Here is a 24350-nt window from a genome sequence, read left to right as displayed (position 1 = left end):
AGCCACATTGAGCCTGCAAATAGGTGGGAAAATGTGGGATACAAATGCAATAAATGTGCATCAAAATTAATCACCTTATCACCCTCCATATAAAGTTATCTTAAACCAAACATATATTTGTTCCCATATATTTTATCAAATTACTTACGAAATCAACATTACAACGTTTTTCTGTCAATACCCCGAAGGGATCAGAAAGCCCTGGCCACACGGAGCGTACTACATGCCTGTGTCATATGCACTTGCTCCATTTATACCAGTTTCTAATTAATTGTGTCTTTTCTTCCTGCTATCTATTTACAACCATTAAGTGTCTCGGTTCAACCCATTAGGTTGAACGATGTCCCAGGAATAAACAAATCGTCGTTCCTTGTGCATCAAAACGTCACTGAGTGAACCACCCCTATACAAGTGAATATATAGTAACACTGAATATTGCAGATCTGATATTATATGATTGTTGTCCTTCCAGTGAGCCACCAGAGGTACTTCTGGTTTTTCTGTTTTGATATGGCTAACATGTTCACCAATCTGTACTTTGATCTTGCGTGCGGTTTGGCCAATATAAGCTAAACCGTAAGGACACCATATACAATATACCACATCCATGGAATTGCAATCTGTCTTGGAATCCAAATAAAAGTATCTGGAGCTGTGGGGTATTGGAACCTTATTACCCTCCTTTACATATCCACAGTAAAGACATTTACCGCACTTATAATGTCCTACCCTATGAAGAAAGACTAAGGAGGCTAGGGCTTTTCAGTTTGGAGAAGAGACAGCTGAGGGTGGGGGAGACATGATAGAGGTATATAAAATAATGAGTGGAATGGAACAGGTGGATGTGAAGTGTCCACGCTTTCCAAAAATACTAGGACTTGGGGGCATGTGATGAAACTTCAGTGTAGTAAATTTAAAACAAATCAGAGAAAATGTTTCTTCACCCAACGCATAATTAAACTCTGGAATTTGTTGCCGGAGAACCTGGTGAAGGCGGTTAGCTTGGCAGAGTTTAAAAAGGGGTTAGACGGTTTCCTAAAGGACAAGTCCATAAACCACTACTAAATGGACTTGGGAAAAATCCACAATTCCAGGAATAACATGTATAGAATGTTTGTACGTTTGGGAAGCTTGCCAGGTGCCCTTGGCCTGGATTGGCTGCTGTCGTGGACAGGATGCTGGGCTCGATGGACCCTTGGTCTTTTCCCAGTGTGGCATTACTTTTGTACCTCTCCTGCTACCTTCCGAGCTGGTGCTGATAACAATTTCCCCAAATTCCTACCTTCTGTATGCAAATGTTGGTGGTTCTCGTAGAGGAGCATGGACTCCCAATACTTGTAGATCAAAGAGCGTATACCGTGTGCCATTGATGAGAAGGGTAGCATGCGTACCAGAGGTGTATCTACATCTTGAGGCTTTGCTTTCAACAGTGGCGTTCCTAGCCTCGATGATACCCGGGGTGGATCGCTGATGCCCCCCCCCCCCCCCCCGGTGCACGCTGCTGGAGGGGGGTGCCACGGCGCGCGCCTGTGGGCTGCGAGTTCGCTACGCTAACTTCGCTGGTTCGCTGCAGCTCCTTCTGCCCCGGAACAGGAAGTAACCTGTTCCGGGGCAGAGGGAGGGAGCTGCGTGCACCGGGAGGACCGCCCCCATCGCCCCCCCCCCCCTTGGTACGCCACTGGCTTTCAATAGCCACCGTCTGTCCGCCTGCATTGCCCTCTTAAATGCTTTTCTCACTATGTGATTGGGATAACCCCGTTGTTGAAATGTTATGTGCCATGCGGATAGCGTGGCTCATGAATTGTTCCTTAGTCAAACACAACCGCTTCATGCGCAAAAAATTGGCTAATGGGAATATTGTCCCAAATATGCCTTTGGTACTAGCTGGAGTAATGCAGCAACATGTTCTGATTGGTTTCCTTTCTGTATGCTGTGGTGACAATTTCCTAGTTCATAAGACTGATGGTGATGTCCAAAAAAATAATATGAGCATGATCCCATTGCGCCATGAATTTGATATTGATGTCCACCTGATTAATTTTTTTTTGTTACATTTTTACCCCGCGCTTTCCCACTCATGGCAGGCTCAATGCGGCTTACATGGGGTAATGGAGGGTTAAGTGACTTGCCCAGAGTCACAAGGAGCTGCCTGTGCCTAAAGTGGGAATTGAACTCAGTCCCCCAGGACCAAAGTCCACCACCTTAACCACTAGGCCACTCCTCCACATACTGGGCCTCACCAAAGCACCAAAAATGTCATCAATAAATCATTTCCATACCAGCATGTTGTGCATAAATTGACTGTCTTCTGATTCTACCAGATGTTCCCCTGGGGATGTAATGGTAAGAATTTGTTAGAACTGAGCACATTTTCATTTTGCTTAATTTGTTTTTGGATAAGGGACTAAGTACTGAGCTTTTACCATATATAATTTACTTGCAGGAGTTTTGAGTATAATATACTTTCCAGGGTAATAGGAATAGTTAAAATTTAATGCCAAGAAGTGCAGAATGATGCACTTTTGGGATGCAGAAATCCAAAAGAAATGTACCAGATAGGAGGGGAGAGATTGGTAAGCTTGGCTCAGGAGAGTGACCGTGGGGTGATGGTGTCTGAGGATCTCAAGCTAAGGAAACAATGGTCTGGCAGTGGCCGTGGCCAGAAGGATGCTGGGCTGCATAGAGAGGGGTATAACCAGCTGAAGGAAGGAGGTGTTGATGCCTCTGTACAAGAGGTGGGTGAGGCCCCACTTGGAGTATTATGTTCAGTTTTGGAGGCCTTAGCAACCCCATACCATTTTTGTTTCCAGTGGTGGCCAAGCTAGCTCACAAGTACCTGGCATAAACCCAAATCGTGGCAACATTCCATACTACAAATCCCAGGGCAAGCAGTTGCTTCCCCATGTCTGTCTCAATAGCAGACTATGGACTTTAACTCCAAAAACTTGTCCAAACCTTTTTTAAATCCAGATACACTAACCGCTGTTACCACATCCTCCGGCAAAGTGTTCCAGAGCTTAACTATTCGTTGAATGAAAAAATATTTCCTCCTATTTGTTTTAAAAGTATTTCCATTTCACTTCCTTGAATGTCCCCTAGTCTTTGTCCTTTTGGAACGAGTAAAGCATCGATTTGCTTCTACTCATTCTACACCACTCAGGATTTTGTAGACCTCAAGCATACTTTTACAGAGTTAAGCAGAGTAGAAGCAGCTAGAGAGAAGGGCTGTGAAAATGATACAGGACAAATACCCTTAAGCCCTATGAGATGAGATTTAAGAAAATTAACATGTACCCTGGATGAGGGGGAGAGCAAGAAACAATAAGACATGAAGCAAAGGTGTGATTGATGATGATAGGTTTTAAGATGCTGCGTAATGATACTTGGGTACTGTGCTACTGGCTATTCCTTGCTATGTCTAATAAAAATATTATAAATGAGACATTCTAATACCATAAATATGTGAATAATGTACAAGAAGGAAACATTTTCAAGTGAAAAGAAAGGTTTCAAACAAGGGGTGCTATGTTGCTGAATGGTTAGATTGCTGAGTAGCATTAGGAAATTCTTCATTGCAGAAAAGGGTGATGGATGAATGCAATAGTCTCCCAAATGGGGAAGATGGCGACAACAATAATATTGGAATTGGAATAGCTCAATGAGTGAGTAACTCTGCTGCCTGCAGCTGTTGAAGAGGTCTGCTAGATTTAGTCTTTACTTTGTATTTAAGATATTAGCATTGAATTTTAAATACAAGGAAGCATAAGTTTACTTTAATTTTGTTCTCAGTTGACCTATTTATAGCTAACAAAATTCTAATACACAAATATCCTGAAATTTCTGTGAAATAAAATTCCTTCACTTTTAATACCACCAACAATATTTTTAACCAAGGTTTTATCATCGGGATCCTTTTTTTTTTTTTTTAACTTGTAGGCATCAATTCTCCCCAAGCTTTAAAGAAAATCCTATCACTGTCTGAAGAAGGAAGTTTGGAACGGCACAAAAAACAGACAGAAGACGCACAATCCAACGCATCCTCCCAGCTTTCTTCTCCTCCCACTTCACCACAGAGCTCTCCAAGGAAAGGTAGAACTGACAGTTGGGGCTTTTCATTGTGTTCTTCTCTTTCCTTTATTTTTCTGTAACCCTTGACAGAGACCTGGTGAGAGTTTGGTTGCCTGTTACTTGTGGGTTCTTGTTTCTGGTTTTCTTTCTTCAGCACACAATTCAAAGCTAATTATCAAACTCAGGGGGGAATGTTTTACAAAGGCACGATAGCGTGTGCTAAATGCTAGAGACGCTCATAGGAATATATGGGCGTCTCTGGCGTTTAGTGCGAGCTAAAAACGTTAGCACACCGTTATAAAAGGACCCACTCAGGTTGTCCTACAGAATTGTGCTGAAGAATTGATGTAACTGACTAATGGCTTAGGACTACATAAAATGTAATCCAAATTAATAGTTCTGTAGCTTTTTTTTTTTTTTTTTTTTTTTTTTTTTTTAATACAGAGAGATTTTCCTTTTTTTCCCTCTCCTTAGGACTTTGACTTTGGTAAGCCTTAGTTGTTTAAAAAGAAAAGAAATACATGCATAAAAAGCACCATGTAAGATTGTTCCTTGAACATAATTTATCAAACATGAGCCATCTTTGGTGACTTTGAAATTGTAATAAAAGTAACTTGATGTGCGTTTTTCTTATCCTAACGTGCATCTTGAAATTTAAAAAGGAGGAAAAAAGCATAAAGCAGACAGTTCTATAATTGTGACCTGGTAGGGGCACCTGCTTTGCTTTATAGAATAACTAGGAAAAAATGCCCGTTTCTGAGCGGAATGAAACGGGCACTAGCAAGGGGCCCCCTCCCTCCGTCCCTTGAAGCTACTTGCCTTGTTCGCCCTCCCTCCGTCCCTCGAAGCTACTTGCCTTGTTCGCTGTGGGCCGTTTCGGCCCTCGAGTGTCAATAGCTCCGCCCTCGACGTCATGACGTTTTGACGCGAGGGCGGTGCAGACACTCCAGGGCACACCGGATATCTCGGGCGCCTCAACTTCCGTGGAGGCTTCAGAACGTTGGGGTTGCCTTTTATATATATATAGATATTGTAACTGCAAAAATACACGTCACAAGCATTTACTCCAGCCATAGACCATTCTCTAGTTTAAGCATGTAACTTGGCTTCCTTGTCACTTGCAGCAGATGAATCCAGGAACCAGTGGGTTAAGTCCGCCTACCAGCAGGTGGAGATAGAGATAAACAAACTAAAGGCAGTGATGCCAGACAGCCAGCTCCTTCCTCACTTAGTATGTCTCTATCTCAGCAGGTGGCAGACTGCTTTTTCTCCAGCTCCTGGGCCCCAAAGCCTCTGAGGGTGCTCCTGGGCCGGTGGCCAGTTTGAGCCAGGGGTGGCGGACTGGTGGTGTCCCCTTTGGCAGCATACTCAGTTGCTGGGTCCCTACTGCACCTTGAATTCCCTTTGAGCAGGCTTTTGCTGTTCCTTTCCTTCCCTGTTTGTTTCTGCCTCCTCACTTTAAAAAAAAAAAAAAAAAAACATAGAATTTATTTAAAAGAGAAACGGAGAAGCACAGGGAATTGTGTTTTTGCTGAGAGCAGGTTTGTGTTACTACTGTCCGAGTCCTGTTTTCTGTTGCCTGCTTGTCTGAACCTGCCTCGAAGTGGAGTCGGAGAGTTTTTTTTTCTTCGGCTCAGCTGTCAGTTCCCACGTTTTCCCGGTCCGGGGTAAGTCCTGCTGGGTTCCTGTTCGGGGGTGGGTGATGGCAGCAGCGGAGGCAGTAAAACGCAGTTCCCAATGCGGGAAACGGCGTTTGGTGGCGGGCCTTTGCAGCGCAGGGTGCACTGATTTTGTGGGACTTGCCCGCCTGGAGCCTGGCGATTCTCACACCATTTTGCGATCGGTCACAGAGCTGGCTCTGGTAGCGGTTTTGGACAAAGCTTCTTCTCTGCTGGTGGGGGGGGGGGGGCGTCTGGTACTGTGGGCGGTGGTGCAGGTGCCATGGCTGCGACCTCCTCCGTTGCGGGGGAGGAGTTTTCGCCAGAGTTTATTTTGCTACTCCAGGCGTTTTTGTTGAAAAGGGCCTTGCCCCACCCCCCCTCACGCGGCTGCGACAGCTTCGGCCTTTGATCCTCTCAGGGGGTCTGGGGGTGACCAAGAGATTTTGGGTTTTTCCCCCAGAGGATTTCTCCTCCCTTAAAAAGCCTAGGCTTTCTTTGGGGTCTGAGGAGGGATCCTGCATACAGTCGCCTGCAGCTCCCTTTGTGGTGGCTCTCTCAGAGCGGACGTGGGTAAAGGATGTGGAGGACGGTGTCCTCACTGACCAACTGGAGGGCTCTTCCGCCGTGAGGATTTTCCATAAGGAGGAGTTGTCCTCCTTTATCTCTCAGACGCTGGAAGCCCTGAATATAGAGGACCCTAAGGTTGCGGCTTCTCAGGCGGTCAACCCCAAGATGGCTAGTACCAGATGACCTTCTAAGGCCTTTCCGGTACATGAAGCTATTGAAGAGTTGATTTCGGCCCAGTGGGCGGATCCGGATGGGGGGGGGGGGGGGCTGAAAGTGGCCAGGGCTATTGCCCGGCTGTATCTGGTTTCAGCGGATCTTTTAGAGACGTTTGCTCTACCTAGGGTGGATGCTCTGGTGACGGCGGTCACTAAGAAGACTACTCTTCCAGTGGAAGGTGGTGTGTCACTCAAGGATATGCAAGACAGACGACTGGAGGCCTCTTTGAAACGTGCCTTTCAGGTGGCCGCTTTGACACTTCAAGCTTCTGTTTGTAGTTCTTATGCGGCTAGAGCTTGTCTCCGTTGGCTACATTCTGTCGGATTCGTTTTCAGAGTCTGATATGTTGGACGCTCCTCAATTGTCCCTCATGGATATTGGGCTGGCGTACTTGGCGGATGCCTTGTATGATTTGGCACGTGCTTCGGCCATATTCATGGCCTTGACCGTTTCCTCTCGATGTCTTCTGTGGCTCCGTCATTGGGCCGCAGATATGGCCTCTAAGCAGCAGCTTATTAAATTGCCTTTCCGAGGGAAATAGCTTATTGGGGAGGACATAGAAAAGATTGTTAACGATTTGGGGATTCCAAATCTCACCCAGAGGATAGAACCAAGTCTACGCCCAGGGAGGGAGCTTCGAGGTCACGATTCAGGGAATCGCGACGGTATTGCCCTGGGCGCTCCAACGCAGCCTTCCAGCGTTCTCGTTTTGGGCACCGTTCTTCTTTCACAACAAGAAGCATCCGGCTTGGCCCCACTCCCATCAGGGGGCTCTGGCTCGATCCTCCCAATGATGGGGCGCAGGTCCACTTGGGAAGAGAGCAGATCATTGGTCGGCTTTCTCTCTTTCTTCCAGAGTGGGCCAGAATTACTTCGGACCAGTTGGGTCCTCGATGTAGTGCGAGAGGGCTACAAGTTAGAATTCTCTCTAATCACAGATTTTTTTCTGGAGTCCCGCTGTTTATCGCAGGCCAAGAGGACAGCGATTCTGCAGTGTTTGCGAGACCTGCTAAGGATAGGGGCTATCGTACCTGTTCCTCCTCTCAAAAGGCGCACAGGTTGGTACTCCATCTTCTTTGTGGTGCCAAAGAAAGGAGGGGCTTTTTGGCCTATTCTCGATCTCAGAAAAGTAAACCAGTTTTTGCGGGTTCGTCACTTCCACATGGAGACGTTGAGGGCAGTTATTGCTGCTGTTCAACCAGGCGAGGTTTTGGCGGCTCTTGATTTGAGGGAAGCGTACCTACACTTTCCCATTTGGCAGCCCCATCAGTGATTTCTCCGATTTGCAGTGCTCGGTCAGTACTTCAAGTTTCGGGCCCTTCCTTTCGGGATGGCCACTGCCCCACGCACTTTTTCCAAACTAATGGTGGTGGTGGCAGCATTCCTATGGAAGGAGGGGATTCGGGTGCATCCATATGTCGACGACTGGCTGATTCGGGCGACTACAGCAGAGGAGAAGAGAGTGGTCACCGACCGAGTGATTGCAGTGTTGCAATCCTTAGGTTGGGTGGTCAATCTGGACAAGAGCCATCTGGTTCCTACTCAGTCTAGAATATCTTGGAGTGCAGTTCGATACAAAGCGGGGGAAGGTGTTTCTCCCCGAGGGGCGAAGGATCAAATTGCTTTCTCAGGTACGGACCTTATTGAATTGTCGCGTTCCCCGAGTGTGGGACTATGTTCAGCTCCTTGGTTCCATGACGGCGACCTTGGAGGTCATTCATAGTAACATAGTAGATGACAGCAGAAAAAAAGACCTGCACGGTCCATCCAGTCTGCCCAACACGATAAACTCACGTGTGCCATTTTTTGTGTATACCTTACCTTGATTTGTACCTGTCTTTTTCAGGGCACAGACCGTTAGCCCCGCCTCCCACCACCGGCTCTGGCAAAGACTGTATAAGTCTGCCCAGCACTATCCCCACCTCCCAACCACCAGCCCTGCCTCCCACCACTGGCTAAGCTTCTGGGAATCCCTTCCTTCTGAGCAAGGGCAAGGGCTTCCATGGCAAGGGCTCACATGTGGCCTGTTCAGAATTTCCTTTTGAGCAGATGGTCGCCGACATCGCTGGATTATCAACGGCACCTTCCTTGGTCGAGCTGGGCCAGGGACAGTCTTGCGTGGTGGCTCCGGTCAGCCAATTTGCATAAGAGTGTTTCTCTGGCGTCTCCCAATTGGGTGGTAGTCGTGACGGGTGCCAGCCTTGCGGGCTGAGGAGCCCATTGTCTTTGAGTAGCCCAGGGATCGTGGACCCCTCTTGAAGCGACTTGGCCAATAAATTGTCTGCAGTTGTGAGCAGTCATGAATGCGCTGCAGAGTTTTCAGGACCTTCTGCAGGGGCAGGTGGTTCATATATTCTCGGGCCACACCATGACGGTGGCCTACATCAATCGGCAGGGGGGCACTCACAGTCTTCCCTTGGCACTGGAAGTGTCCCATCTTCTAGTATGGGCGGAAGCGCATGTTCAGAGTCTGTTGGCAGCGCACATTGTGGGTCAAGACAATGTTCAAGCGGATTTTCTCAGCCGGACTCTTTTGGACGCAGTGGAATGGACGCTGTCGAACTCGACTTTTCGGCTGATCTGTCAACGTTGGGGAAGACCAGTAATGGATCTCATGGCCATGGCTTGCAATGCCAAAGTTCCCCAGTTCTTCAGCCGCAAACGGCAGCCAGGATCCATAGGATTGGATGCTCTTCAGCCATGGCCGGAACAACAGCTACTGTATGTTTTTCCTCCGTGGCCTCTGATAGGGAGAGTTCTTTGCGGCATCGGGGGCCGGTCGTTCTAGTGGCCTCAGATGGGTCCTGACGGCCGTGGTATGCGGATCTCGTTCGACCACACTCAGAGCTACCATTGCGACCTCCGATGACTCCTGATCTGCTGCATCAAGGGCCAGTTCAGATGGAAAATCCCTCTCGCTTTGGTTTTTACGGCCTGGCTATTGAGAGAGGCAGCAGCTGAGGAAGAAGGGATTTTCAGGACCAGTCATTGCCACTCTTTTGGGGGCACGGAAGCAGTCTACTACAGCAGCGTACGTGCGAGTGTGGAAAGCTTTCTCGGCGTGATGTTCTTCAAAAGGGAATGGCATATAATTCCCTTCGAGTGCAGGTGGCTGTGCTAGCTTGTTTTAGGGGCAAACTGGACGGTTCCTCTTTAGCAGCTCATTCTGATGTGGTCCGTTTCCTATGCAGGGCTCTTCGGCTTCGGCCCCCTCTGCGGCAGCCGTGCCCAGCGTGGCATTTGAATGTGGTACTGCGAGCCCTCCGGGCCCCACCGTTTGAGCCGTTGAATATGGTTTCTAAGAAGGATCTTACACTTAAGATAGTGTTTTTGGTGGCCATTGCTTCAGCTAGGAGGATTTCTGAAATTCAGGCTTTGTCTTGCAGAGATCCTTTTTTGTAGTTTTCGGAAGCAGGGGTGTCAATCCAGACAGTGCCGTCGTTTCTACCTAAAGTGGTTTCGGTTTTCAATGTCAATCAGGCGGTTTATCGTCCGTCTTTTCAAACAGAGGATTATCCGGGGGAGTTTGCCTCGCTACGTTTCCTGGACATGTGGAGAGCCTTGTTTCGGTACTTGCAGATCTCTGAGTTTCGACGCTCGAAAAGAGGTGAGGCGGCTTCTAAGGCTTCCATTGCTCGCTGGATTAGGGAAGCCATTGGAGCGGCGTATCTGCTACAAGGGTGGGCATCTCCAGTGGCCCTGAAGGCGCATTCTACTCGGGCACAGGTGTCTTCTTGGGCGGAGGCGGAGGCCTTATCTCTGGAATAGATTTGTCGAGCGGCTACTTGGGCGTCCCGTCATACTTTTCAGAAGCATTACAAGCTAGACGTGTCTGCTCGGGAGGATGCGAATTTTGGGGCGGGAGTGTTGGCGCAGGGAGCGTCGGCTTCCCACCCTACTTAAGGAATACTTTGCCACTGGTTCCTGGATTCATGTGCAGCAAGTGACAAGGAAGGTAAAATTATGTCTTACCTGATAATTTTCTTTTCTTTAACGCAGCAGATGAAACCAGGATACCTCCCTAGTTCAGCCGACGTTTTTTTCATTTTCCGTGCAGTGTGGCTATTTTTCCTTCCGGGTTCTCTTTTGCAGAGTTCAGACAGATATGGGAACAAGGAAAGGATTCCGATTTCTGGATCAAGTTGTAGTTGTTTCGAAGTTCTTATTTGGTTCTCTGTTTTTCATAATGAGGATGGTTTCTGGTTGTTATTGGTTTCATATTTTTAGCCTTGGCAAATGCTTACGAATGACGTACTAACTGAGGAAGGAGCTGGCCATCTGGCATCACTGCCTTTAGTTTGTTTATCACCACCCGCTGGTAAGCAGACTTAACCCACTGGTTCTTGGATTCATCTGCTGTGTTAAAGGAAAGAAAATTATCAGGTAAGACATAATTTTACCATCCTGCCCGCGCTGTGCTTGGTCTCTGCCTAGGCCAGGGGTAGGCAACTCAGGTCCTCGAGAGCCGCAGGCAGGTCAGGTTTTCAGGATACCCCCAATTAATATGCAGGAGATAGATTTGCAAGCACTGCCTCCATGGTATGCAAATCTATCTCCTGCATATTCATTGTGGATATCCTGAAAACCTGACCTGCCTGCGGCTCTCGAGGACCGGAGTTGCCTACCCCTGGCCTAGGCGTATGCATACATGTATAGAGAGTGGTAGGTACCTGTAATGCCCTTCTGCGGGAGGTGGTGGAGATGCAAACGGTAACGAAATCCAAAAATGTGTGGGATAAAGGCAGGAATGGATCAAAAGAAGATTTGCAGAGATTAGGTAGCAACACCGCTAATTGGGAAGCAAAGCCAGTGCTGGGCAAGACTTCTATGGTCTGTGCCCTGAAAATGGCAAGGACAAATCAAGATCAATACATATATATGAAATATCACATCATACCATATGTGATGAGTTTGTCTTGTTGGGTAGACTGGATAGACTGTAAGGTCCTGCTATCATCTACTACGTTACTGTGTAAGATATTTTGGTCAATATTTGCACTTATGTGTATGCAATTAGAAGTTTGTTAAAAATAACAGTTTTTTCCTAGTATTTTTTCAGAATATAAAAGCAATTGTGAACATGCAAGCAACATTTTTGACAGCCCTACTACTTTGGAAAGTGAATGATTTCACAAATAATATTCAGGCTTCAGTTTGCAGGCTATTGCTAAAGCAGGGTCAGTATTGGTCTGTCACTCTCTGCTGTCTTTGTTAAACGGATTTCTTAAACCCTTATAAGGTCTGTGCCAGAACCGGTGGTGGGAGGTGGGGCTGGTGGTTGGGAGGCGGGGATAGTGCTGGCCAGACTTATATGGTCTGTGCCCTGAAAAGGACAGGTACAAATCAAGGTAAGGTATACACAAAAAGTAGCACATATGAGTTTATCTTGTTGGGCAGAGGAGTGTGGTAGCCGTGTTAGTCCACTCTTAAGGTTATCAATAGAAATCAAACAAAATAAAACATGGAAAAGAAAATAAGATGATACCTTTTTTATTGCACATAACTTAATACATTTCTTGATTAGCTTTCGAAGGTTGCCCTTCTTCCTGTCTTGTTGGGCAGAGTGGATGGACCCTGCAGGTCTTTTTCAGCCATGTTACTATGTTACTTTTCTCACTCAGTTATATGGCAGTTGCAATCAACTGAGATCTTATGGCTCCAGACAGTCTGATGCTAGCCTGTTCCTCCTCCTCTCCTCTTGGAAGTGAGAACAGTAGCAAGAATAACAATGCACAGTGGCCCTGTGGGATAGGTGAGGCTTGTGGAAACAAAAGACAGAAATAGTAGATTACCTCAGAAGTGAGGATCAGAATTTAAGAAAAAAAGATAAAAATAGCACAAAAGGTAGAAATCTTTGTGCATGAGCTCCACCTAAGGGCTTAAATAGAAAGTACCAGTATTATGGAATCAAATCCCTCTGGAGTTAAGGCAGGAGAAATCATTTCTACAGTTTAAGGGGAAATTGAAGACCTATTTCTTCCAAAAGGCTTTTTCATAAGAGTTGTAATATTTTATGGGTTGTCCTGTGCTCCTTCTTTATATTTTGTTGAGTATGGAGTGTTTGGTCTTGTTTGATTGGGTTCTTGCCTATTTTAACTGGCATTTTCTTCTATCTGTTTTTATATTTTATATTGTTATTGTAAACCACTTTGATAATTGTTGAAAGGTGGTATATTAAGTTCTTTTAAACTATTAAATGCAAAGAGGTGCAGATTTCATAGGTTTCTTCTAATGCATGGCTTTGAGGGTTTTCATTGTTTAGTCGCTTATTTGAATTTAACTCACCCTTTTCAGCAGCAGCACAAGTTGAGTTATGTTCAGATACACTAGGTATTTCCATGTCCCCAGAGGGCTTACAATCTAATGGGTTGTTGATCAGAAGCAAACTAGCGCCATACTAGTGCCAGTGTTTGCTACCACCCCATGATCAGAGCCCCTGAGCGTGAAACAACGCGCTTGCGGGCTGTAAACGCAACTAGCATGCATAACAGGGCTCTTAGCGCAAGTAGCAGGCAAATGCATACTAAACCTATTTCTCCCCAATAATCAGTGTTTATCTACCCTAACCACTAGGCTACTTCTCAACTTCAACAGCCATTGTTTTATCACATGATTTAAATTGTATCATAATAGCTCTGGTGAGTATTGATTTACAATTTTCCGAGAGCAATGATTCATTAATATGGTTGGACTGATCAACAAACGTATATATTCCTGCAGAATGTGAGAATTTTTATGAAAATTTGCAAGAAATTGTTCAGAAAGTTGACGATCAAAGCCATCAGAGATAGATGAGCCAGACCCATCTTCTCCTTTTGTTTGTCCCAGTAATCAGAATTGCATCCTCTGTATATAAGGTTTGAGTGGAGGAGTAGCCTAATGGTTCGTGCAGCAGCCTGAGAACCTAGGGAACTGGGTTTGATTCCCACTGCAGCTCCTTGTGACTCTGGGCAAGTCACTTAATCCTCCATTGCCCCAAGTACAAAATAATGCTTCAGCCATATTACTGGAAGAAGTGTCAAGGTTTGAGCACACGTTTCCAATACTTAAAACTTTGTATTGGTTACCGGTTGCCTCTCAGGTGAAATACAAGATTGTGAGACTACTACTACTTATTTCTATAGCGCTGCTAGACGTAAGCAGCGCTGTACACTTGAACATGAAGAGACAGTCCCTGCTCGACAGAGCTTACAATCTAATTACTGATTCATCAGATTCTGTATTCAGACTCGGTCCCATTGTATTTCAAGCAGATAATTACTGTCTCTTGCCCTCCAAGGGCTTCGCACTTGACTCTTCTATGTTACTTTCTAATGTTAAAGTGAAAGCCATGAAATATGCTGAAACACGTACAGCTGCATTTTCAATTGCTGGGCCCACTATCTGAAATGGGCTACCTGGATATTTGAGGTTATGCAGAAATGGAACGGTTTAGAAAAGAATTGAAAACCCTCTTGTTTGTCAAAGCGTGGGGTTCAGTACTCTGAAGTGGACTGAGTATGGACTGTTTTGTTTGTCTACTGTTTTATTATGTATGTTTTTATGTACTCAGCTTAGTATAGGCGGATTAGCAATTTTAAAATAAAGTAAATAATATGTAAACCACTTTGGGCTAAGTTTACTACGCGGCTCTATGTGTGCGTTAGCGTTTTTAACGCACGTAAATTGTTTAAGCGCATTAAACACTAACGTGACCATAGAAATGTACAGGCGCGTTAGCGTTTAACGTGCCTTAAAGTTACTGGCACGTTAAAACCGCGAACGCACCTTAGTAAACATACCCCTTTGATTGTAAGTACATCAATAGAAATCAAAATAAAACATGGAAAAGAAAATAAGATGATACCTTTTTTATTGGACATAACTTAATACATTTCTTGATTAGCTTTCGAAGGTTGCCCTTCGTCATATCGGAAATAAGCAAATGTGCTAGCTGACAGTGTATATAAGTGAAAACATTCAAGCATTACTATGACAGTCTGACAGGGTGGGAGGATGGGGGTGGGTAGGAGGTATGCATGGGGACATCAAAGCATATCATTGATATTCTAACAGAATGGGTGTGGATAGGTGCGGGGTGGGTGATCAACAGAGACATACAGCTTTATGGTTTATAATGGGCTAGGAACCCCAGATCCTTGTTAAGTCCTTTCTGTTGGGTGTTAAAATATTCAATCATTCTGACTTCAAAGGTCTTACGTTCTTGTATGGTTTTAAAGTTACCTTTCAAGATTCTCACTATGAAGTCACTGGTACAGTGTCCTGGTCCTGTAAAATGCTAACACCCATCCTGTTAGAATGTCCCCATGCATACCTCCTACCCACCCCCATCCTCCCACCCTGTCAGACTGTCTTAGTAATGCTTGAATGTTTTCACTTATATACACTGTCAGCTAGCACATTTGCTTATTTCCGATCTGACGAAGAAGGGCAACCTTCGAAAGCTAATCAAGAAATGTATTAAGTTATGTCCAATAAAAAAGGTATCATCTTATTTTCTTTTCCATGTTTTATTTTATTTGATTTCTATTGATAACCTTAAGAGTGGACTAACACGGCTACCACACTCTATTGTAAGTACAGAAAGGCGGTATATCAAGTCCCATCCCCTTTGAGTCAGGGCTTGTGTGAAACTCACTGGAGAAGTGAAATAAATGCAGACATTTAGATGTTTGGTTATAGTTATTATAATTGTAGTCCCTTTTCTTTTATTATTGTTTTAGCCTGTAAACCACTTTGCTGTGTATGTCAGTTAAAGCAGTATAGCAAGTTTCCTCTAAAAAAAATAAATAAACATTGGCAGATTCATACCAGTTGGCCCACCCACTTTCCTCTGCCTATCTGCCTGTGCCATAGCTAAGGGTACCTCTTAGCTGTCGGCTGTGCAGACTTGACTAAAAATAGCATATGCTATCGATCTGCATTTGTTAGTCTGCATTTGGTTCAGCTTTAAAAATGTGGTGCACATTATCCTATAAATCAGCATTTGGATGTTTTTCTCTCAAAAAACAATTCAGGTCTTATATACCCTTTTTAGGGTTTGGTGCGGTTTACATCAGTGGGTGCAGAAGTTGGTACAATATTATAGGAAGGATGTTGGGTAAATATGATTTTGTTGGTTAGATACAATTGGTACAATAATGTAAGTAGGACATTGGGTGAATACAACCATGAATATACAATCTTTTTGCTTAGATACAATGTTATCTGCCCATCACTGAACATTATCGGGTGTGAGGGTAGTAGGTGTTTATTTGGTAGATCTTTTTTCAAAACCAATTTTTAGACATTTTTCTATGAAGTCCCTCAGAAAATCACAAGGGGCGTGACAGGTGCGTGTTAAGGGCGGGATCTGGGCGTTCCTAACACTTGGACATTTTTCAGCCATAATGGAACAAAACTGTCCAGGACTAAAGCTAAGACATTTTGAGCTAGACCTGTTTTTATAACGAATAAGGCACAAAAAGGTGCCCTAAATGACCAGATGACCACTGGAGGGAATCAGGGATGACCTCCCCTTACTCCCCCAGTGGTCACTAACCCCCTCCTACCTCCCCAAACTTATTAAAAACATTACTTGCCAGCCTCAGATGTTATACTCAGGGCCATTAGAACAGCATGTAGGTCCCTGGAGTACTCTAGCAGTGGGTATAGTGCACTGCAGACAGATGGACCCAGGCCCATACCTCCCCCTATCTGTTAACACTTGTGGAGGAAACAGTGAGCCCTCCAAAACTCTCTCAAAACCCACTGTATGCACATATAGGTGCCCCCTTCTCCCATAAGGGCTGTGGTAGTGGTGTATAGTTGGGAGGGTAGTGGGTTTTGGGGGGCTCAGCAGACAAGATAAGGGAGCAATGGTGAGATGTGTACCTGGGAGCAGTTTATGAAGTCCACTGCAGTACACCCTAGGGTGCCCTATTGCTTTCCTGGGATGTCTGGGGGTCCAGTCTACTAAAAATGCTGGCTCCTGCTACTTCCCAATGGCTTGATTTTGTGTGTTTTGCACTTGGACTTTTTTTTTTTTTTTTTAATGGACCAAAAAAGAAAACATCCAGAGCACAAAACTTTGTTCAAAACAGTATTTTTTGGGGAAAAAAATAACATTTTTCTGTTTTGATAATGACCTTCTTTCCTATGCAGATTTTGGATGTTTTTTGCAAAACGTCCAAAGTCGGACTTAAAATGTCAAATCGAAAATGCCCCTCTGTGTGTCTTTATAAAACACCAGCACAAATCCAGCAGAAATTGCGGGCAATGTGGACAAACATACATTTCCACCTGCTCGGGTGAAATTTATCAAGGTTGCACGCTCCACCCAAGCTCTACTCCAGAACCCACCTGCACTTAGTACGTATACAACTATGTCTGATCTTGCCACTGTGCGAATGCTTACATGTGGGGTCATTTTATTAGAGGCATTATCACCCTAATTCTATATATGACACGCACCCAATTTGTGTGCACAATTTAGTTGATAAACGAGCCAGTTAGCACTGATAATTGGGCACTAATCTATTATCAGTGCTAATTGGCATTAGACACAATCCTACTACGCAGGGTTGCCAGGTGGAAAATATTTTTCCAGCCCAAAGGAGCCCAAAATCCAGCCCAAAACCCGCCCAAACTCAAACCCCGCCCCTGACACCCCCGCCCCCGCGTCATCGCCCCCGCCGTCATCAACCCCGCCCCGCCGTCATCGGCCCCGCCTCCCACGTCATCGGCCCCGCCTCCCACGTCATCGGCCCCGCCTCCCACGTCGCTAACCCCGCCCAAAAACGTCGCTAACCCCGCCCACCGTGGCCGAAAAAGCAGCCCAAAAAACCGCCCGAAGCCCAAAAAGCAGCCCAAAAAACCGCAACCCGCCGCGGGCAAAAATTTCCCGCGGCGGGTCGCGGAAAACCGCCCAATTGGGCGGTAAAACCGCCCACCTGGCAACACTGCTACTACGTATCTTCTGTATTATTTCACTCTGCAGCAGCGTCCCAGTATTTATTAACTACTTTTTCACTATGTTACATGGTCCCAATGTTCTGTTATTATTCTTTCACTATGTAACAATTCCAGTATATCCTTACAGGTCTCACACCCTGTAATCCACTTCGAACCTTTCGCGGTGTAAACGGAATATAAACACCAGATAAAGTAAAATTTGTGGAAAATAAGTGCCAAGATCTACACGTAAATTTTACGTGCAGATGTAAAAGGCGGCACTGCCATGAGATAGGCATGGGCAGATCAGGGACATTCTGGAATATGCATTCAGTTTTATAGAATAAGGGAGATCCAGAATTTTAGTATAAATCCTTGAGCCGAACGCTATTCTATAAAAGGCACCCAACTCTGAGTGCCGTTTATAGAATGGTGCTAAGCACTGATTTTTATTGGTGCCCAAATATAGTAGCCATTTATAGAATTAAATCCTATATGCGCAAAAATGATTCTATATAGAATTACCCCCTTAGATTGTAAACCTTCCAGGGACTATATCGCCTGACCTACGACTGGAAAAAGCATGATACAGACGTTCAAATATTTGAAAGGTATTAATCCGCAAACAAACCTTTTCCGGAGATGGGAAGGCAGTAGAACGAGAGGGCATGAAATGAGATTGAAGGGGGGCAGACTCAAGAAGAATGTCAGGAAGTATTTTTTCACGGAGAGGGTGGTGGATGCTTGGAATGCCCTCCCGCGGGAGGTGGTGGAGATGAAAACGGTAACGGAATTCAAACATGCGTGGGATAAATATAAAGGAATCCTGTGCAGAAGGAAGGGATCCTCAGGAGCTTAGCCTAGAATGGGTGGCAGAGCTGGTGGTTGGGAGGCGGGGCTAGTGCTGGGCAGACATATTCGGTCTGTGCTGGGGCTGGTGGTTGGGAGGCGGGACTAATGCTGGGCAGACTTATACGGTCTGTGCCAGAGCTGGTGGTGGGAGGCAGGGATAGTGCTGGGCAGACTTATATGGTTTGTGCCGGGGCTGGTGGTTGGGCAGCGGGGATAGTGCTGGGCAGACTTATATGATCTGTGCCAGAGCCGGTGGTGGGAGGCAGGGATAGTGCTGGGCAGATTTATAGGGTCTGTGCCAGAGCTGGTGGGTGGTTGGGAGGCGGGGATAGGGCTGGCCAGACTTATACGGTCTGTGCACTGAAGAGGACAGTACAAATAAAAAAGTAGCACATATGAATTTATCTTCTTGGGCAGACTGGATGGACCGTGCAGGTCTTTTTCTGCCGTCATCTACTATGTTACTATGTTACTTCACATAGACAAGTACAGCTACTAGGTTTCATTCCTTTTTGTTTGTTCTGCTACTTTTCTTAAATCTTTCTTTCCTCAAATGTTGTGGCACTGTAACTTGTAGCTAGTGACACTTGTACCTTGTCATGCCAGTGTAGTTACATTTGAATTAATTTATGGACAATAAAATTACAAGAAAACCCTAGTTATTTCTATAAAAACAAAAGATAGTGGGAATACCCCCAGTAGGTGCCACTTTAAAAGATACATTTATATCCCTTGCTTTGCAGCACAATCAGAATTTTTCCAAATGTTAGTCCTCCAGACCTGAAAGAGACTGGCAATAAATCAACACTGAAATTTCTATGCAGTTATACTGATTAGTGTGTTAAAAATTCTCCTACAGTAAGGGAGGGCTGGGGGTGCTAAGTGTCAAATGGCTATCCATTGCAGGCTGCATGCGACACATAGGAGACTGGTTTCGAGGAACAGGACATTTCACATATCCAGAGGCAGAATGTAGGATGCTTGGGAATGTACATTTCAGCTATTGGCTACATGCGGGACCAGGTAAAGTAAGAACGCCAAAACATATCAAATTCTTGTTTATACCATTAAAGAGAGCATGGCAGTGGATCTGCAGACTGTGTGGTCTAGATGCAGAGGTCTCCCCATTTCTACCAATCAGGGGAAATGCAGACTTCCCGGTGGGTAGGTCATCGCGTACCTTTACACAATGGGGAGAGGTGGGGATTTTCTTCTTATTCCAGATTATTAAGAGAGATGGAACATTACAACCAAGAGAGGTCTTGCAGAGACGCCAGGGGTTAGAGATCAAAGATTTCCTAGCCTATGCACAAATACAGCACTATATACAATCTCTTCCCAGGGCAGCGCTTAACTATGAAGCGCGGGTAAAGTTGGTAGAAATTCTAGATCTGGAAGCAAAACGGGCGGTGCCCTTAAAATACTACCATGCGCAGATTCGAGCCGCTATGCCTTTAGCACCATACCGGGAACTGGCACAGGCGTGGTCAAGGGAATTGGGGTTGACAATTGGTGCAGATGTAATACAGACATGCCTGCACACATGCTATAGAGAGTGTGGGAGTGCGGAATTACGAGAAACCCAGTATAAATTTGTGATGAGACTATTTATCTCCCCCCACAGAGCATTCAGGGCCACTTTAAGACCAGCAGATGATTGTCCGAAATGCACAGGGGGAGGGGCACACCTGGGCCATATGTTCTGGCACTGTCCCCCAATATTAGGATTTTGGGCCATGGTCTGTAGACAGGTCTCTATGATGTGGAAGGTTCAATGGGTCAGGCATCCGGGACTTTTGTTTAACATCTTCACGATTCATGGATCATCCAAAGCAGGACTCCGCTACTTTCAACGCCGAGCTGTGCTGATGGGGAAAAAAACGATTCTCAAACTCTGGCTCCAGGAGGAAAAACCCACTACTCAAGTATGGAGGGCATACATGATATCGTTGAGTGCCCTAGAACGCAGGGCAGTACAGGATTTAGCCACTCCAAAGGGCGAGAAGTACCTCCAATGTTGGTTACCATTCCTGGACACTTTAACACCTCAAGCGCGAAGCAGAGTACTTAATGGATAAATATAGTAATAACATATAGCAACCTGGTGAGGGGGGGAATGGGGGGGGGGGGGAAAGAAAATGTAACGATGATATATAGAATCTGTTAAGACTATAGTACCAAGACGCATGGTCAGTTACTGTTGTAACTTATTTTGAATGCAAGATTTATTGTAAAGTTTATATCATCAATAAAACATACATTAAAAAAAAAAAAATTCTCCTACAGTGCTTATCCCAAGTCTGTTCTGTTACAGGTTATACTCTGGCTCCTAGTGGCACGGTAGACAACTTTTCAGATTCCGGCCACAGCGAGATTTCTTCCCGCTCTAGTATGGTCAGCAATTCCTCCTTTGACTCCATGCCAGTGTCGCTGCATGATGAGAGGCGACAGAGGCATTCTGTGAGCATTGTGGAAACAAACCTTGGCATGGGAAGGATTGACCGAAGAGCCATGGTGGAACCAGATCAGTGTAGCTTAGGGTAAGTGTTGACATTAGGACATGGTTCTGTAACATATTTCAGCATTACTCTTCACCAGTTGATTTTTGGGGTGTTTATCTCCCACGTATTTGTATTCAATATCTGTGCTTTTGAGAACAATTTTAATGAGCAAAAGAGTGCTGTTTTAACAACATAACACTGTGCAATGTGTGTATCAAGTTGCCAGATTGTATCAATCCGTTCACATCTGGGACATCCCAGTGCTTCACGCTGACACTTTCAAGGAAAACAGGAGAACGGCGTAGGTACAACTGTCATGTTGGTTATTCTACTTCTCTTTTGTACCTACGCCTTTCACCTGTTTTCCTTGAAAGTGTCGTGTTGGTTGCACTACTCCTCTTGCTGGTTTTGTGACTGTAATGTTTCACGTTTCTCCACTTTTGTGGATTTTCTTTGTGCTTAGTGCTACACACTGCCATTTAAAAGACCTAAGTTTGATTCCTGGGTCAGCTCACTGTTCCACAGGCAGCATGCACAGTCCTGGGGGGAGGGGAGGAGTAGAAACCAAGGAGAAGGGACTGTTGGCCTACTCTTTATAGCAATACCACCACCAACAGAAAGAACTCAGCAGGTAGTTCTGAATGAAGGTTTGTGCAACTGTAGCTAAATACAAGCCAGTCCTAATTCAGCTGAAAACCCAGTGAACAGGTGAAAACTTCTGGGCCCAGAAATATCCGTTTGTGATTTGAAATTAGGGCTTGTTGCTGTTGTAATCTCTCTGGTGTTATACATTCTTGGGACACTTGCAAGAATGTTAATACTTGTATAGCTAAAACTACATATACATGAGAACGTTTATTAGCAAGTTTGCATTTGTTTTCTGTTTTAAAGTGATTTAATTACATTTCTGAGCCATAGATGTCTGCTGTGAACAGAAAACAAATCTGCAAATTGATTTTTGCAGCTGAATAATTTGCAATTGAAGCAATTGAATAAGATTTTGACTGTGTGCTTACCAAGTGATGCTATAGTAATTCATCCATCTGTGTCTTTAACAAGACTTGTATGGTTTGTACACTGTGATGTGTAACCAGGGAAGTTGTAAGCAAGTATATGAACTGTGTTACATCAGGTTAATTGTGGAGACGTTTACTTTTGTATTATAGTTCATTCACTTGGTTGTTCTCCCTTTTTACAATTCTTGTATTCTAGTTCCTTTACACCGATGTTGGAGAACAGGGGTTTGTATGCAGGGTCAACAGTGCTGTCTTCCCCCAGCACAGAGGAGCTGTCTCAGGATCAAGGAGATCGGGCATCACTGGATGCAGCAGACAGTGGCCGTGGAAGCTGGACTTCTTGCTCAAGTGGTTCTCATGATAACATACAGACAATACAGCACCAGAGGAGCTGGGAGACTCTACCATTTGGTCACATTCCTTTCGATGGGTCAGGGGACAGTGCATCTCTGTGGGTTTCTGGCAGCCACATGGACCAGACTATGTTTCCTGATTATAGCACAAAATATAGCAGGCAAAGTCATGGTAGGGACAGTTTTGATCAAGCACAATCCAGAGCAAGTTGGGCATCATCAACAGGCTACTGGGGAGAGGACTCAGAAGGCGATACAGGTACCATAAAACGAAGAGGTGGGAAGGATGTTACTGCAGAAGCTGAAACTAGTAGCATAACATCTGTGACTTCGGAAGAGTCCAAGCCACTTCCTATGGCTGCTCACATAGTTGTATCATCGAGCAATGCAAAGGGTCTTATTGGTGAGTTTACTTCTAGGTTCTTCATTTTGTAAATCTGTCTGATTGACAAAGGGTATTTAAACATGTGCATGGCATGTAGGGCTTTCTTGCTTCTTGATGCTGGGATTAGGAGATCTTAAGTCAGCGAAACAAACCACATCCAGTTCAGATGGCTACATATTTTTGAGTGACTGCTAACGAATGACTGAAAATTTTAAATGTTATTCTTTACTTGAAAGTGGACAAGGAACAATGAATCAAAATTAGTGTTTTTAAACATGTAATGCTCTCTATTGGGTCACATTTTCTGTTAGCATCTTCAGTAAGATGAGGTCAAGAGGGTCATCACTGATTTGCAGTGATTGTAATAGCAGAAAGAAGCACAATGAAAGAATTGTTAGTGGTTAGAGAACCGGGTTATGAAAGAGGGAAGCAGGGTCTCATTCATGCCCACAATGTCTTAACACACAGTTTTCAATTCAGTCCTCTGGACACACCTATTTAGTCTATTTTATTTTAGGATATCCATAGTAACCATGCACAAGATAGATTTGGATGCCCTATCTCCATTATTTGCAGATCTGTCTCATGCATGTTCATTATGGATCTCATGAAAACCAGACTCGCTGGGTTCAGAACAACTGTTAAAAAAAAAAAAAAACTGGCTTCTACTGTGTCCAATTATAGACCATTTCACTTCTTTTTATTTTCGTGTATCATTCTTACCAATATAACGCTTATTGACCCTTTATCCTACTACAGGGTCCAATGTGGTTTACAAAATAATAATAAACATAATACAATTTACAAAATATAACAAAAGTAATACTACAACAAAACCCCAAGTCATCCTAATCAAGATTTACCAAACAAAAACGTTTTTAACGTGTTAAGAAATGATAAATCATTTAGGTATGTTCTGATAAATAAAGGCAAAGAATTCCAGAAAGAAGGCACAGAAAAGGAAAACAAAAGTATTAAACATTCTCAAAAAAATGAACCCCTTTAGGTGAAGGTGGATGAAGCATCAGTTGATCTTGCAAACGAGAGGAGTGCCTCAACGAAGGAAACTTCAATAAATTGATTACTAATTTGGAAGTAAGACCATGAAAAATTTGAAGCACCAAACAAGCTGACTTAAAAAATATTTGAGCTCGTACTGGGAGCCAATATGGTTTTGCCAAAAAAGGTCAAATTTCAAATTATCAAATTTCTTAATCCTGTAAATCAACCAGGCGGAAGTAGTTTGAATAAGTTTAATAACCTAGAGGATAAACCTAAATAAAGAACATTACAATAGTCAAGCTGAGACAATACCAGCATCTGAACCAACAAAGCAAAAAATGCTTCATTAAAATAGGATCAAATTAGGTATAATTGTCTCAATTTTTAAAAAGTTCTTTGCCAGAAATGAATAATCTGAGGCTCTAAAGAGAGTGACGAATCTAGAATAATTCCAAGGACTCTTGATTTGTCTTGTACTGGTAAAGATTTACCAACGGATAGTGCAATAGTTTTAGGTTCATCTGTCTTAGGATTCTTGAACCAGACGACTTATTAGCATTCAATTTCAGCTTGTTAGTCAACGCCCAATGCTGGTTCCTATCCATTCAAAAAGATAATCTTGTTGACGGTCTCACCCAAATTATCAACAAAAGGAACTATCATCAAATATCGTCCACATAAGAAAATAACTACTTACCCTCATTCAGTTTAATCGATCCCAAGGTAGACATAAAGAGAAAAGTAATGGTGACAGTGGAGAGCCTTGGGGAATGCCGCAACCGGGATAAGGAACCATT

General features: G+C 44.4%; 1 protein-coding gene across 7 annotated transcripts in view; it reads left to right on the top strand.

Moving 5' to 3' along the window:
• Positions 1-24350, top strand: part of RAPGEF2 (Rap guanine nucleotide exchange factor 2) — a 638462-nt gene that overhangs the window by 594554 nt on the left and 19558 nt on the right. For all 7 annotated transcript variants that reach the window (XM_030191594.1, XM_030191592.1, XM_030191595.1 and 4 more), the window contains 3 exons: positions 3937-4089; positions 20611-20836; positions 22010-22569. In XM_030191594.1, the coding sequence (XP_030047454.1) occupies positions 3937-4089; positions 20611-20836; positions 22010-22569 (939 nt within the window). The remainder of the gene's footprint in view (positions 1-3936; positions 4090-20610; positions 20837-22009; positions 22570-24350) is intronic.

This window comes from Microcaecilia unicolor, chromosome 2, assembly GCF_901765095.1.
Source record: "Microcaecilia unicolor chromosome 2, aMicUni1.1, whole genome shotgun sequence".
NCBI classification, from domain to species: Eukaryota; Metazoa; Chordata; class Amphibia; order Gymnophiona; family Siphonopidae; genus Microcaecilia; species Microcaecilia unicolor.
The sequence above is the reverse complement of the archived record's forward strand: the minus strand, read 5'-3'. Positions and strand labels throughout refer to the sequence as shown.